The sequence below is a fragment of the Sarcophilus harrisii genome, chromosome 3, assembly GCF_902635505.1.
Source record: "Sarcophilus harrisii chromosome 3, mSarHar1.11, whole genome shotgun sequence".
NCBI lineage: Eukaryota > Metazoa > Chordata > Mammalia > Dasyuromorphia > Dasyuridae > Sarcophilus > Sarcophilus harrisii.
In genome coordinates, this window is record NC_045428.1 from 42047652 (window position 1) to 42062239 (window position 14588).

The following is a 14588-nucleotide window of genomic DNA, read 5'->3' on the forward strand; positions in this document are numbered from 1 at the left end:
CAATGGATGGGGTGGGACAAGAAGTAAAGTATTTAGAACTCAATTTTTAAAAAGTGAATATTAAAAAAAAAATCTTTATTTACCCAGTTTCCATCTCTTTTTATTATTCACCAATTTTTCCTTAGCCTCCAAAGTCTTGAAAATCATGTTAAATACTTGAAGAGTTATCACATGGAAGATAGATTAGGATGATCCATTCTACTAACCTCAGAGGAAAGAATTAAGAACAGTGGGTGGGAAGTAAGCAAATTTCATCTGCATTGAAGGAAAAACTTCTAATTAGAACTACCCAGAAGTTGAATGGGATTGTTAGAAATGAAAACTTCAGACTCAAATTTTTGGAATGAGTAGAGGAAGGCTTTATATGTTTCTTGCAAGAAGCAGGCGCCATACCCCTTTGAGGGGGTACGAATGCAATTTGCAGAAGCCAGAACCAGCAGTTATATTCCATAATCTTTCCCTGCCTCCTCATCCCCTCCTCAGAATTTTATTTGAGGAAACCCTTCTAAAATCTAATGTTTCATGATATTCCCATTACATGCACTCCTTGATATGTCTCCATGTTCTCCCCTCCCCTTGCCACATCATCATATGTTCAAAAATGGTGATTGTTTTTCTCCTTAGGAAGAAATTAATATACACAAGACTTATTAAGCGTGCTCATTTAAAAAGTGTGCTTGCCTAGGCATATTTGCACTCAACCACCACCTGCTGTTACTTCTGTTGACTTAAGACATTCTTTAATCTCTTCAGTCAGGTTATACTGACCCTAAAACTTATATCCCTTTCTTTTCAACCATGGCTACAGAGGGAGACTATGAGACTGAAACTTTTCAGCTGTGAAAACCAAACTTTACAATTTTACTTCTCAGGGTTTTCCTGGGAACTCTCTCTCCTCCTTGAGATTGATTGTAAAAGCTAGTTAGCTATGTTATAAAAGGCTTCTTATTTGAGTATATGGTCTCCAAGATCCATTCTACCTCAATTTGTGACCTGACTAGACTTCATAATTGCTATTTGTGAATGATTTAATGTCCATAGACTCACTAAATCACTAAGATTTGCTTTTAGTGACAGGGAGAAAGAACTGAAGCTTTGCATTTAATGACATGATCAGGAAAACCTTGATATGTGTAGCCTTTGTTTGGTAAGTGTGTTCTCCACAGCCATAGAGAGCTAAATACCCTCTCCTTACTATTGGCACACAGAAAATAGAAAATGACTTCCTGGAAAAGTACTACAAAGAAGGAGGAAAGTTCCTGACCATGTTTCCAGATGGCACAGCCCAAATATTGTATCCTTTCTGTTGTGTATAATTGTTAACCTCATTGTTTCTTCATGAAGCCTTTGGGGAAATGTGAATTTATTATCACCACGGTTCCTCTCATTTGATGAGCCAGGATATTTATTCTTCATAGGAGAAAAAGAGGAAGTAAACAAAGCTTTCTGAAATATGAAGAATTTCTGTGAATTCTCCTCCAAGGACATGGTATTTCCTATCCAGAATCATTGAAAAGATCTTTTTTTTTTTTTTTACCTTAGCCTGACTCCAGTGACAGATTGTCAGAAAAACTGATTTTAACTTATTATTAATCATACTTAATTACATAATACAATATGATTACATAGTGTGGTTAATTATTACTCTGTCTCTGATTCCAAATTTTTGTCTTTTCGGAGACCTGTATCTGAAGATGATTGTGTAATCTGTTCATATCAACTCTGATTCAGAGAAACCCCTTAGATAATGTACTATTATCAACTAGAGTCATGTACAAGGGACCTGTGATCTCATCAATTTAAATGTTTCTTTTAGTCAGTCAACATGTATTTATTAAGTGCCTTCTATGTGCCAAGCAGAGGAGTAAAAATATTGTCCCTTGTCCTCAAGAAACTCACATTCTAATGAGAGAAAAAAACATGGAAACAACTCTGTAAATATGTGTGTACATATATATATATATATACACACACACACATACATGTATATATCTTAAATATGGATGTACATTATATATGCATATATATACCTATAGCTATACATATATACACACGGGAAAATATACAGAATAACCACCCACAAAATGCATGGATATAGAGGTAGATATGGATGAAGACACTAGCAGTGGGAATGGAGAGGGAGGAGAGGAAGCAAAGGCCTCCTCTAGAAGGCAGGACATGAGCTGACCCTCAAAGAAAGCCAGGGGAACCAAGAGACAGAGGTGAAGAGAGAGTGCTCTTCATGCAGAGGGGACTACCTGCATAAAATCACAGAATCGGAAGATAGAATCATGTATGTGAAGAACAGACGGGAGTAAAAAGAATTTTTTAAAAATGACTGGAAAGATTTTAAAATAATAAATAGCATTTATATAGTGCTTTAAGGTTTCCACAACATATAATTTTTCATTTTATCTTCATCTTGGGAGATAGGTGCTTTTATTATCTCCATTTTACAGATGAAGAAACTGAGTTTAAGTGATGTGCTCAGAGTCATGGAGCTAGTAAGGAACTGAAGTGGAATTTGAACTCAGATCTTCCTGCCTTCAGGGGCCCCATTATTAAGGACTTTAAGTACCAGAAGGCTGGTATTTGATCCCCGGAGATAATAAGTAGTCTTTGAAGTTTACTGATTAGAGGGTGATAAGATCAGTACTTTGGAGAACACCATTTGGTAACTGAGTGGATGAAATAGAATGTGGAGAGTTGGGAAGACCAACCCCAAGGCAGAGACCAAATCTTGTTCCCGGGGCTCATGTAGCAGTTGAGCAGATTGTTCTGCAGGGATGAAATTGAGGTCGTTGGGGAAGAAGGTGGTTAATCTTTTGGTAAATGGGTTATCCTTATCTGATCCCAGCTACCCCTCGGGAAATTTAGCAGCAATCGTGGTGGCCAACAGATTAAAAGGTCTCATTTGTGTGATCCAAGAAGATACAGCAAATAAACCTGCAATTAGGGCAATATTTGATTCCAGTGGCAAAATGACCTGTTACTATCCCAATGGAAACATTTGGTATGTTTTTGGAGGACTCCTTGCTTCCATGTTAATTTGTCAACTGATGCACCACATTGAGGGACATCTCTGAGAATTCCTGGGAACTCTTTATTTCATTCAGGATTATGGAGCAAAATTTAGATTCTAATCCTAATGAATTTAAGCTTCTGGAAAGAAGAGTCAGACACAAAGGAATAACAATAACAATAACTCTGTGTTAGCACTGAAAGCTAACATTTCCTGGGAAATCCCTATTGCATTCAGGATTATGGAGCAAAATTTAGATTCCAATCCAAATGAATTAAGCTTCTGGAGAGAAGAGTCAGACACAAGTGAATAACAATAATAATAACTGTATTAACACTGAAAGCTAACATGTATATAATAAAAATTTAAGGCACTGGTTTGACGACCATCTGCCAGGGATGTTTTAGAAACTACTTACACTAGAGAAGGGAAGGGGATAGAAGGGCTTCCAAGTTCAAATTCCTTTTTTTTCCAAGGGGATTTGTTTTGCTTCCAAGGGCATACGTGTAGTATTTAAAGCACTGGAGTTAAAGTCAGGAAGACCTGAATTTGAATCTTGACTCAGGTAACTAAAAGCTGTATTATTCTGAGCAAGTCATTGAGCTCCCCTCAGACTCAGTTTTCCTATCTCTATCATGATAATCATAGTACCTATTTCACAGTCTCATTGTGAGATCAAATGAGACCATATATGAGGAGGTCTTAGAACCTTAAATCCTTACGTGTTAGCTACCAGTTATTCTTGACAGGGTTTTGGTGTTTTGTTTTTGTTTTTGTTTCTGCACCAAAAGGAATTTTTGTTGTTGTTTTAAGAGGAAGCAGACCACAAAAAGAATTTAAAATTGATGGTCATATAATCAGGATGAATAATATACAGTAGGGGAGTATTAAAGAGTTTTACAAACTATAAAATATAACTTCATTGTCAAATTTTTAAAAAGTTATTGTTGGAAATGAATGTTGAAGACTACCTTTGCATGTATTTGGAAAAATAAAATATTATTGATAAAAAAAATTAGGAATACAAAGGAAAGACTGGTTTTGATGTCAAGTGTTCCACAGTCTAATGGGAGAGATCATATGTAAACAACTATATACAAATAAAAATACAAACAAATACAAAAAAAAATCAAAGTTATTGTTGGGAGAATGTGGAAAGGAAAAATAAAGTTTTGGGAATTCAAGCCTGATTGTACTACAGCAGATTACTCAAGCAACATTAAAACAACAAAACACAGAAGTACTCCATGCTCATAGCTCATGGAATCAGAAACTTTGAGGTACCATGGATATGGTACCATGGATGTAGAATGGGAAGCAGATTTGATCACTGTAGCAGTTAACTTAATTTTACTGATTTTTTGCAGTTGCAAGAAATATGGGTGAGTTAATAAGAATAAGTGAGGCAGAAATGAGTGTTATATAAAAAAGACAAAAATTAAACCTAAAAACTAACAAATGAAGTTCGGACTTGGAAGCCCTTCTAGTCCTTTCCTTTCCCTAATACCAGCAGTCTTCTAAAGCAACCCTGGCAGATGGTCTTCAAGTCTGCGCCTTAAATCTTTATATAAATGTTAGCTTTCAATGCTAATAGTTATTGTTATTGTTGTTCACTCACGTCTGACTCTTTGTGACCCCATTTGAGGTTTTCTCACCAAAGATAGTGGAGTGCCCTTTGGATCACTTTACAGATAAGGAAACTGAGGCAAACAGGGTTAGGTGACTTGCCTAAGTTCATATAGCTAGTAAATGTTTGAGGTAAGATTTGAACTTGGATCTTGGTGATTCCAGGCCAGGCACTCTGTCCACTGAGCCACCTGATAGTTTTTTTTAATTAAATATTATCTATCTGGTGTTAGAAATACAATAATAATGAATAAGACAATAAGCTTACCTTCTTTTTATTTTCTCAAAGTTAAATTTTAGTTTTCTTTTTTAATAGTATTTTATTTTTCCAAATACATACAAAGATAATTTTCAACATTTACCTTTATAAAACTTTATGTTCCAAATTTTTCTCCCTCTCTTTCCCCTCTCCCTTTTCCCCAAGACAGCAAATAATCTGATATAAGTTAAATATGTGCAATTTTTCTAAATGAATTTCCATATTCCTCATTCTGCACACAAAAAACCTGATAATTATTCTTGACAGCTTTTTTACACACACAAAAAGAAAAACTTTTTCTAAATCTTCATTTTAAAATTTAAAAAAAAAATTAAAATGAATTTAAATCGAGATTCACAAGACAATCATCAAAATTTGGATGAATAATATAATAGGGAGAAATGAACACCTCCAACGATGAACAATTCATGACCTTGTGAGGAAGAGCCTATTGCTCTCCAGTTCTAATTGTTGGGGAAATTCTTTATGCTGAACAGAAATTTCCCTCCTAGTAATTTCATCCATTGGCCCTAATTGTATCTGCTTGTAGAACACAGAAAAAGTCCACATCTGCTTCCTCTTCCATAAGACAGTCTTTCAAATACTAAACCAAAGCAATTATTGTCCCAGACACCCCAAAGTGTTGTCTTCTTTAGACAAGGCACTTCCAAGTGCCTCAACTATCCTTGATATGAGATGGTTCCCAAACTTTCCTCTCAGTCCTGATCTCCCTGGGGGATCCTGGACAACATCAGTGTCCCCAGAGTCTTGGATCTAATTGCCCGTCAGTGGCAGTGGGTTGGAGGTGGGCAGCAGGGTTGGCAGGAACCTTAGGGATGGCTGTGTTGGAAGGTTGGCTGGCGATGTGGGGAGCATTCCTATTTCCAGGACTGTAGGGCTCAGGGTCCTGGGCTGCCTCTACTAGGGTCTGAGGGAAACGCCACAACTGCTTTGTTTGACCTGCCTGGTTCATTCCATGTCCTTTCTCTCCCTCAGGGTACTTGGCCACTTCAGCTGGCCTAACTCACCTGCAGTTGGTCACCAGTTACTACTGGTGATGGTAGAAATTCTCAATAAGGGCTGGATGACAAATGGCTCCAAAGACTGAGTTGGCAGCTAGGCTAGTGGTCTGATGAACACCACTGCTGCTAAGGCTCTTGCACTTAGCTGTCCATTAATAGAGGTGGCGTTGGGGTAGCACTATTAGAAGCAGGCCATATAAAGACCCCAAAATGCTCTCAAGGAGTTTATACTGAAATGGAACTGAGACCGCAAGCCTTTTTCCCCCCACAATTGACTTGCATCATTTGGCTAGCCTAAATTGTTCTTCACTTTGAAAAAGCAGAGACCATAATTAAATAGAAAGAATACTAGCCCTTGAATCCCAAAACCTGAGTGTGAGTTCTGGCTCCTATACCTGAGTCATTTACTTAACCTCTTAGAGCTTCCCCACCTGTAAAATGGGCAGAATGATGATTGTACCACCTTAACCACAAGGTCTCTTGAGAGGCAAAGACTTTGGAAATCTTAAAATTCTTAAAGGCCTTTAAAAATGCTTATTTTTCAAACTGTGCATACCCTTTGATCCAGCAGTGTTACTACTGGGCTTATATCCCAAAGAGATCTTAAAGAAGGGAAAGGGACCTTATGTGCACGAATGTTTGAGGCAGCCCTCTTTGTAGTGGCCAGAAACTGGAAACTGAGTGGATGCCCATCAATTGGAGAATGGCTGAACAAGTTGTGGTATATGAATATTATGGAATATTATTGTTCTGTAAGAAATGACCAACAGGATGATTTCAGAAAGGCCTGGAGAGACTTACATGAACTGATGCTGAGTGAAATGAGCAGGACCAGGAGCTCATTATATACTTCAACAACAATACTATATGATGATCAGTTCTGATGGACGTGGCCATCTCCAGCAATGAGATGAACCAAATCAGTTCCAATGGAGCAGGAATGAATTGAACCAGCTACGCCCAGCGAAAGAACTCCAGGAGATGACTATGAACCATTATATAGAATTCCCAATCCCTATATTTTTGTCCGCCTGCATTTTTATTTCCTTCACAGGCTAATAATACACTATTTCAAAGTCCGATTCCTTTTGTATAGTAAAATAACTGTTGGGACATGTATACATATATTGCATTTAATTTATACTTTAACATATTTAACATGTATCGATCAACCTGCCATCTGGGGGCGGGAGTGGGGGGAAGGAGGGGAAAAATTGGAACAAAAGGTTTGGCAATTTTCAATGCTGAAAAATTACCCATGCATATAATTTGTAAATAAAAAGCTGTTAAAACTGTTTTTTTTGTTTGTTTGTTTGTTTGTTTTAGGGTCAACATCAACCACTTGGGAGGGCAATTTGCAGATCAAGAAGGCAACCGAGTGAGGATTTGGAAGTGGTCTAGTACCATGACTTCATTGCCCCTCGTTTCATTTAAACCAATATTTCTGTCTTTAAACAATTATGTGGGTGTCCGGATATTAGATCAAGACAAGATTATTATCTCTTTTCTAGCACTGGGGCAACAGGCAAGAATGAATGTTGGAATCAAGCTGCAGGTTGGTATGTTTTTGAAATTCAATTGATGAGTTAATCATCAAGCATTTGTGAGGCACCTACTGGATCCCTGGTGTTTTGCAACGCACTGGGGATGCAAAATTAAAAGTGAAACAATTTCAAGCCCGAGGCAACATGTATCTTTAGAAGTATGACCAAAATAGAGACATATGGAGGGGGTCACGAGGCATCAGCAGCTGGAAAAGTCAGAAAAAGCTTTATGTAGAAGTTAACGTGGCTAGATGGGCAAACTACACCCTGGCTGGCTAAGAGGGGGGTTATTTTTTTTAATTTTTTAAATAAAATATAAAAAACCACATGGGTTATACAAAAACAAGGGAATAGCTCATTTGACCTTGAGCCGTAGACTCTTGGATTAGACCATCTAGTACATAAAGGGGACTAGAGCTCTCAGCAAAGATTTTGTCATTATTTATCCAGAGGAAAGTGTTCCTGATTAATCCAACTCAACCTCCGCATAGTCCCCAAATTTACCCCCTCACTCCTCAGATCCCTTTTCTCTGATTCAGTAGAAATGTTTCCACTTAACCATCATCATCTGACTCTCGCGGAACATTGCCAGCTTCTTTCTTGGTACAACTCCACAATGGTGCATTCTGCATCCCATGTGCTGACTCTCACACCCAACTTCCCATCTCACAGGTCTATGTCTTTTCTCTGGAGCTGCCCCACCCCTGGAATCCTGTTTCCTCACCTCTGCCTCTTTTTCAGAGTTCCTAGCCTCCTTAAGAATTCAGCCTAAGGGCTACCATCTACAAGAAGCTTTGGTTGGCAGCATTGTGGCACAATGGATAGAGGGCACAGACTGGAATCAGGAACATCTTCATGAATTCAAATCTGGCATCAGATAGATACCTGTTAGTCGTGTGACTGAGCAAGTCACTTAACCTGTTTGCCTCAGTTTCCTCCTCTGTAAAATGAGCTGGAGAAGGAAATGGCAAACCACTCTAGTATCTTGGCTAAGGAAACACCAAATGAGATCATAAATGACTGGAAATGTCTAAACAAGCTCTTTCCCACTTCAAAATTACTTATTTTTAAATTTTTAATTCATTTTTAACTTAAATGCAAGATGGGAAAAAAAGGCATTTCCATCTACATAGCATAACACAAAAAGAGGATTCAATATGAAACTATGAATCTTCATTTCACACTGTTTACTTAAAAAGTTGTAATAAACGTTCCATGTTGTTCTCAGAAATATCCTACTTTTCTTGATCTGATTTTTTCTTGTGCAACAAGATAACTGTATAAATATGTATACATATATTGGATCTGAGATGTATTTCAATATATGTAACATGTATTGGACTACCTGCCAGCTAGGGGAAGGGGAATGGGGAAGAAAGGGAAAATTTGGAACAAAAGGTTATGCAAGGGTCAATGTTGGAAAAATTACCCATGCATATGCTTTGTAAATAAAAAGCTTTAATAATTTAAAAAAAGAAAAAATGAGATGTATGGACTAAATGATTTTTGAGGTCCCTTGCAACTTTAGGTAGGTGATCCCAAGAAATGTTCCTGGAAAACTGAGAGGAACAGGTGCTTGAGTTTTGCTTCCAACTTTGAGCCTACCTCATTGTTTTGTATTATGAAAAATGTGGGATCAAGATAGGTTATATATTTTTCTTGGGACACTGAGCCATCAGCAGAGTATAATGTAGGCACACTGTTCCTTTGATTTATGACATTATTCTCTTAAGGAGTTTTGAGGATGAGCACAATATTGAGCTAATGCAGAAAAGCAGGATTTAAAGGATTGTATATCTATAGATAGTTAAGAAATGGAACAGATCTGGTGCCAAGACTTGAATTTATGATTTTCAGTTCAGAAATAAAGAGCTGTTTCAAATCAAAAAAAATACCCTACTCTTCTGCACTTCCTTCTGTTTTTTTGTTTTGTTCTCTGCTGTGCACATTTTATTTTTATTCTTTCTCTTTCCCACTTTACCCCATACTTGAAAAGGCCATCATTTGATCCACACACGTGTTCATGTACATACATGCTATACATTCTATTCATACGTCTATTTATAGGTTCGTTCTCTCTCTGGAAGTAAATAACATCTTGATTCATAGGTCCCTCTTAGTCGATTTAAGTATTTGCAATACTCAAAATAACTTGGTCATTCAAAGCTGTTCTTGGAACAATATTGCTGTTACTGTATACAATGTTCACTTGATTCTGCTCACTTTACTTGTCATTATTTCATACATACATTTTTATGTTTCTCTAAAATCAACCAGCTCATCATTTCTTACAGTTCAGGAGTATTTTATCACAATCACATATCACAAGTTGGTTAGCCATTCCTCAAATAATGGGCATCTCACAGAGAGTTGCTGTAAATATTTATTTTCAAACATATAAGTTCTTTTTCTGTTTTCCTGATCATTTTTTTAAAATAGACCTCACATTGATATTGCTGGATCAAAGGGTGTATATATGTTTTTATATATATATTATAACTACTTGGGCAAAATTAAAGATTATTCTCCAAAATGGTTGGATTAATTCACAGTTCCACCAACGGTATTTGCTTTAAACGTTTGGTATTTAATCTGTGTTTATAGTGTAGTTCTCAGAATATAAACTCATCCAGATCAAGGGGTGTTGCATTTTTGCATTTGTATGCCCAGTGTCTAGTACCTATAAATAAATGCTTTTTGAATTAAATTCATTACTTGACTGTATATAGTTAAGCACTGGACTCACAATATTAGAATTCAAGGAAATAATCCAGAGAAAGAATTTCACATTGGACTAAATGAGCCTCAGAATTATTTCAGTTTAGTTTTCTCATAATGCCTTTCATTAATCCCAGCTTATGCCTGCTGTTCCCAACTGGTCTCAGTTTGGTCTTCCAAAGCCCCAGGTAAAGAGAATCTTAGAGTCTCCCTTCTTGTGACATAATACATTGTCTTCACATTTGAGTAAAGGGATCACATAGGTCACAGGTGAAGAAAAATAAGGCGAGTGCTTGAGGCACCCAAGGTGTTTTAGTTCAAAATATAGAGATGCTAAGTTTAAATTTTTTATATTGTTATTATTATTAGCATGAAGTAAGTGAATGGAAGGAGCAGCTAAGTGGTGCAGTGAATAGAGTGCTTGGTCTGGAGTCAGAAAGACGTGAATTTAAATCCAGTCTTGGATACTTACCCTGGGCAAGTCACTTAACCCTGTTTGTCTCAATTTCCTTATCTGTAAAAATGAGCTGGAGAAGGAAATGGCAAACCACTCCAGTATCTTTGCCAAGAAAATTCAAATGAGATCATGAAGAATAAGATATGACTGAAGCAACTCAAAAACAAGTGGATAGAATACCAAAATAAGAATCGGGAACCCTAATTTTCGTCTCCACCTTGCCCCTAATTTGAGAAAAAAAAGTCACTTAACATAGACTTTTGTTTCCTCATCTGTAAAAATCTTACTAGTCCATCAGATTTCTTTCCACAGTTCCTATAAAAACCCAAACTGCCCATTCTTGGGCCAGGGAGCCAACATGCCATAGGAGTTAAGAATCGATCTTAGAATTAAGAAGGTCAGGCCCTGTTATAGACAGATTGTGTGACCTCAGACAACTCCTTTCATCTCTCACTGCCTCCCATGTCATAAAATGCAAGACTAGTGTCAAGGTGAAAGAAGTTACCTCTGGGATAGTGCACCAGAGCAATTACACTCATCTAAACCAAAATGTATATGTGTGTATTATTGTGCATGTGTTTCCTGGAAGTTTTGACAAATACATTCTTCATAACATATAAGCTTCCTTTTTTAAAAAAGCTCATAAAAGAAAAAAAAATATATGTATATATAAATATATATATATATATATATATATATATATATATATACAAGGTCAATATTTTAGTGGTAGCAGGGAAAAAGCAATTTTTTTCTGCTATTACTAAAAATTTGTAACCTATACTTCTGAAATTGTGTTTACTACCCTAGTTTCCAAGATAATTGTCTTCTTTGTGGACTTTCAACTTAAGCTCTTCTTATTTCAAGCACAGAGGAGAATAATAGTAGAAAGGGGGAAGGGAATAAACAGAGCCTGTTGTGTGCCATTTTTACAAATATTAACTCATTTGATTTGGTACTACTAAACTTAAACTAAATCTAGGCAATAACATAAAGTCCTCACAGAGTAAAGAATGCTCTTCTAAATCATATCTGTGACTTAGTCATAATGGTAGGTGCTTTGTCTCCTTTCAACATCAGTCCTGTTTGACCATTCACTGTCTTTTTTCCTCTAAAAAGGTACGGATACATGAAGAGGTGCCCAAGCTCAGATATTTCACTGATGAGGACCTTTTCCTGCTTGCACTTATCATAAAGATTCGACGTTTGTTGAGCAAAATTGAGATCTGTGTTAACTTTCCCAGCATTGAAAATTGGTATAAATTGAAGACACCTTCCTACCTTGCAACTCGTGCTATAAAATTACTTTCACTCTGTCAATATTATGAGTTAGGTAAAGATGCAATCTCAAGAATAACTTCATTATTAAATGAACCAATTTAACTAAGAATTGTTGTTTGGATTTAAGAATTTCTGTCTTCCAATGAGTAGAATGTGCATTCTTGTCAGGAGTCCACGATACAAAATCTTTTCATCCAGAAAAGTATATACCTCAAGGGCCATGAGAGGATCAGAAAAGGAGACTAACTTTACTCCAACATCTGTGCTACAAAGAGAGTTGGCTGAGATTATCCTAGGACTTGTTCCTCATATGAGTCAACTAAGAGTATACTGGAATTTGGTAAAGATATCAGGGTTCAAATCCCATCTCTGGCACTTATTAGTTGTGTGAACATGGCAAATGATAAATCACTCTGCCAACCATATTCCCTATCTGTATGGTAGTTTCCTTAATTATCTCTTTTTAATTAGGTCTCCTTTTGTTTTTGCTTTGTCTAAGGTTGGGATTGCTATCCCTGCCTTTTTAATTTCGGCTGAAGCCCCAGCTCTTTAACTCTGTGTGTGTTTTTCTCTTTCATATGTGTCTCATACACAACATATTGTTGGATTCTGATTCCTAGTCCATTCTGCTGGTTCCTTTTATCTCATTTCTTATTAAAAATTAAAATTTTCATTTAAGTATCTGTAAAAGTCCTATTTCACATGAGGATCGCAGTATCCACAAATGCTATCTTTCTTGATCCTACTTTATGGGTGAGATACCAAGGAATGGCGAGGTAAACCCTTTAAAGACAGGCAAAGTATCCTAAGCACAGAGCCCCAACAGAATCAATTTACAAAAAGTTTGTTGAATTAATGGAAAGAAATGCTGTCAAGCAGAAAAAAGCTGCTTCTAATATTCTTACTTTCAAATCTCCCTCTTCCCAACACACATACACACACACACACACACACACACACACACACACACACATACACACACACTATTCCAGAAGGATACTCATTTCCTTTTCTATAGCATTTATTTATCAATACCAAAACAGATGAACACTTTAACTACAGAATAAGTTCTACCCCATTACACTTCATTCATAACTAGTCTTTTCCCAAGACAAAGATCTTAAGAAAATTCCCAACTGAAATAAATCAATTGGAAATGAATAATCCATGGAGGTCCATTGAAATAAAAACATATATCTTTCTGCCTAAAGACCTCCCTATAGTAACATGGCAGGAAAACATCACTTAGAATTTTCTAATGTAATATGAATTCAAAAGTGGTCCTGGTATTTGTATCACTTCAGATATGTCTATTTTCTCTAGTATCACAATGTTTTCAGACTTTAGAACGAGCCTTAAGCACTTGTCTCAGCATTTACCCTCATCTTAGTCAAAGAATTAAATGGTCCAAACCCTAGTAGCAATTGCAAAAAATATATATGATAACAAGGCTCTTGGGTGAAGGAGCAGAGCCAAGATAGATTAGAGCCCCAACCCAGCTGAACTCTCCAAACAACTGTAAAATAATACCTCAAATCAAACTTTTGAGTGGCAACGCCAACAAAATGACATTTTTTTCCAGTCTAAGAAATTTTCAAAGGTCCTCAGGAGACCAGACTGTCAGCCATAGCAGCAGCTTTGGGAGCTCTCAGCCCAGAGATGGTAAGGGGGTCAGACAACTCGTCAGAAAGTATCACAGGGGAACTTTTGCTGGCACTGGGAGCAGTTGGCACTGGTTAGCAATAGCGGTTCCACAGTGGAGAGTAGGGTCTGTGGTCAGGTACAAGGGAGCAGGAGTCCTAGCCATAGTTCCAGGACCAAGAGGAGTATAAGTGTTTGTGACCACAGGGGTCCTTCCTAGGTAGACCAGAGTGCAGACCAGGAGAGCAGTACCACACCTCTCCCCAAATCATACTGAAAGCTTGCATACTCCACAGCACTAATTCAGCTTGAAAAAGCCTAAGCTTGGGGCAGCACCTTCCCATTGCCAGGTGAACACAGCCCAACTTTTTTTTTCCTTTATTTTTTCTGGTTTTTTATATATACACATATATATGTATATGTATATACACATAAACTCTTTTATTACACGTTTATGAATCATGTTGAGAAAGAAAATTAAGAACAAAAGATTTTTCTCTCCCATGGCTTTTCCATGGGAGAGGGGAAAAAAAAAAAACCCAGAAAAAAGACGTGAACCTATATGTATTGATTTATATTCAATCTCCATTGTTATTTCTCTGGATGCAGAGGGCATTTTCTGTCCAAAGTTTATTGGGATTGTCTTGGATCACTGAACCACTAAAAAGAACCACATCTCTCATAGATGATCATCATATATTCTTGCTCTTATTGTGTACAATGTATTCGTGGTTCTGCTTCAATTCATGCAAATCTTTCCAGACCTTTCTGAAATCGGCATGTTCATCATTTTAATAGAACAATAATATTCCATTATCTTCAGGTACCACAACTTATTCAACCATCCCCCTATTGAGAAGCATCTACTTATTTATAACCTACCTTTAATATAAAATTCAAAGTTAAGAAATAAGCTAGGAAAATGAGAAACAAAAAGAATTTGGTCATAAAAACTAATATGGTGTCAGGGAAGACCAAAACAGGAAAATCAGAAGAAAACAATGTGCAAACACTATAA

At 36.8% G+C, this 14588-nt stretch overlaps 1 protein-coding gene across 3 annotated transcripts in view; it reads left to right on the forward strand.

The window, feature by feature from the left end:
- Positions 1-12038, forward strand: part of ERICH6 (glutamate rich 6) — a 44287-nt gene extending 32249 nt beyond the window's left edge. For all 3 annotated transcript variants that reach the window (XM_031957772.1, XM_031957773.1, XM_031957774.1), the window contains 4 exons: positions 1209-1294; positions 2858-3013; positions 7256-7484; positions 11768-12038. In XM_031957772.1, coding sequence (XP_031813632.1) covers positions 1209-1294; positions 2858-3013; positions 7256-7484; positions 11768-12031 — 735 coding nt within the window. In that variant the 3' untranslated portion in view covers positions 12032-12038. The remainder of the gene's footprint in view (positions 1-1208; positions 1295-2857; positions 3014-7255; positions 7485-11767) is intronic.
- Positions 12039-14588: the final 2550 nt, after the last annotated feature.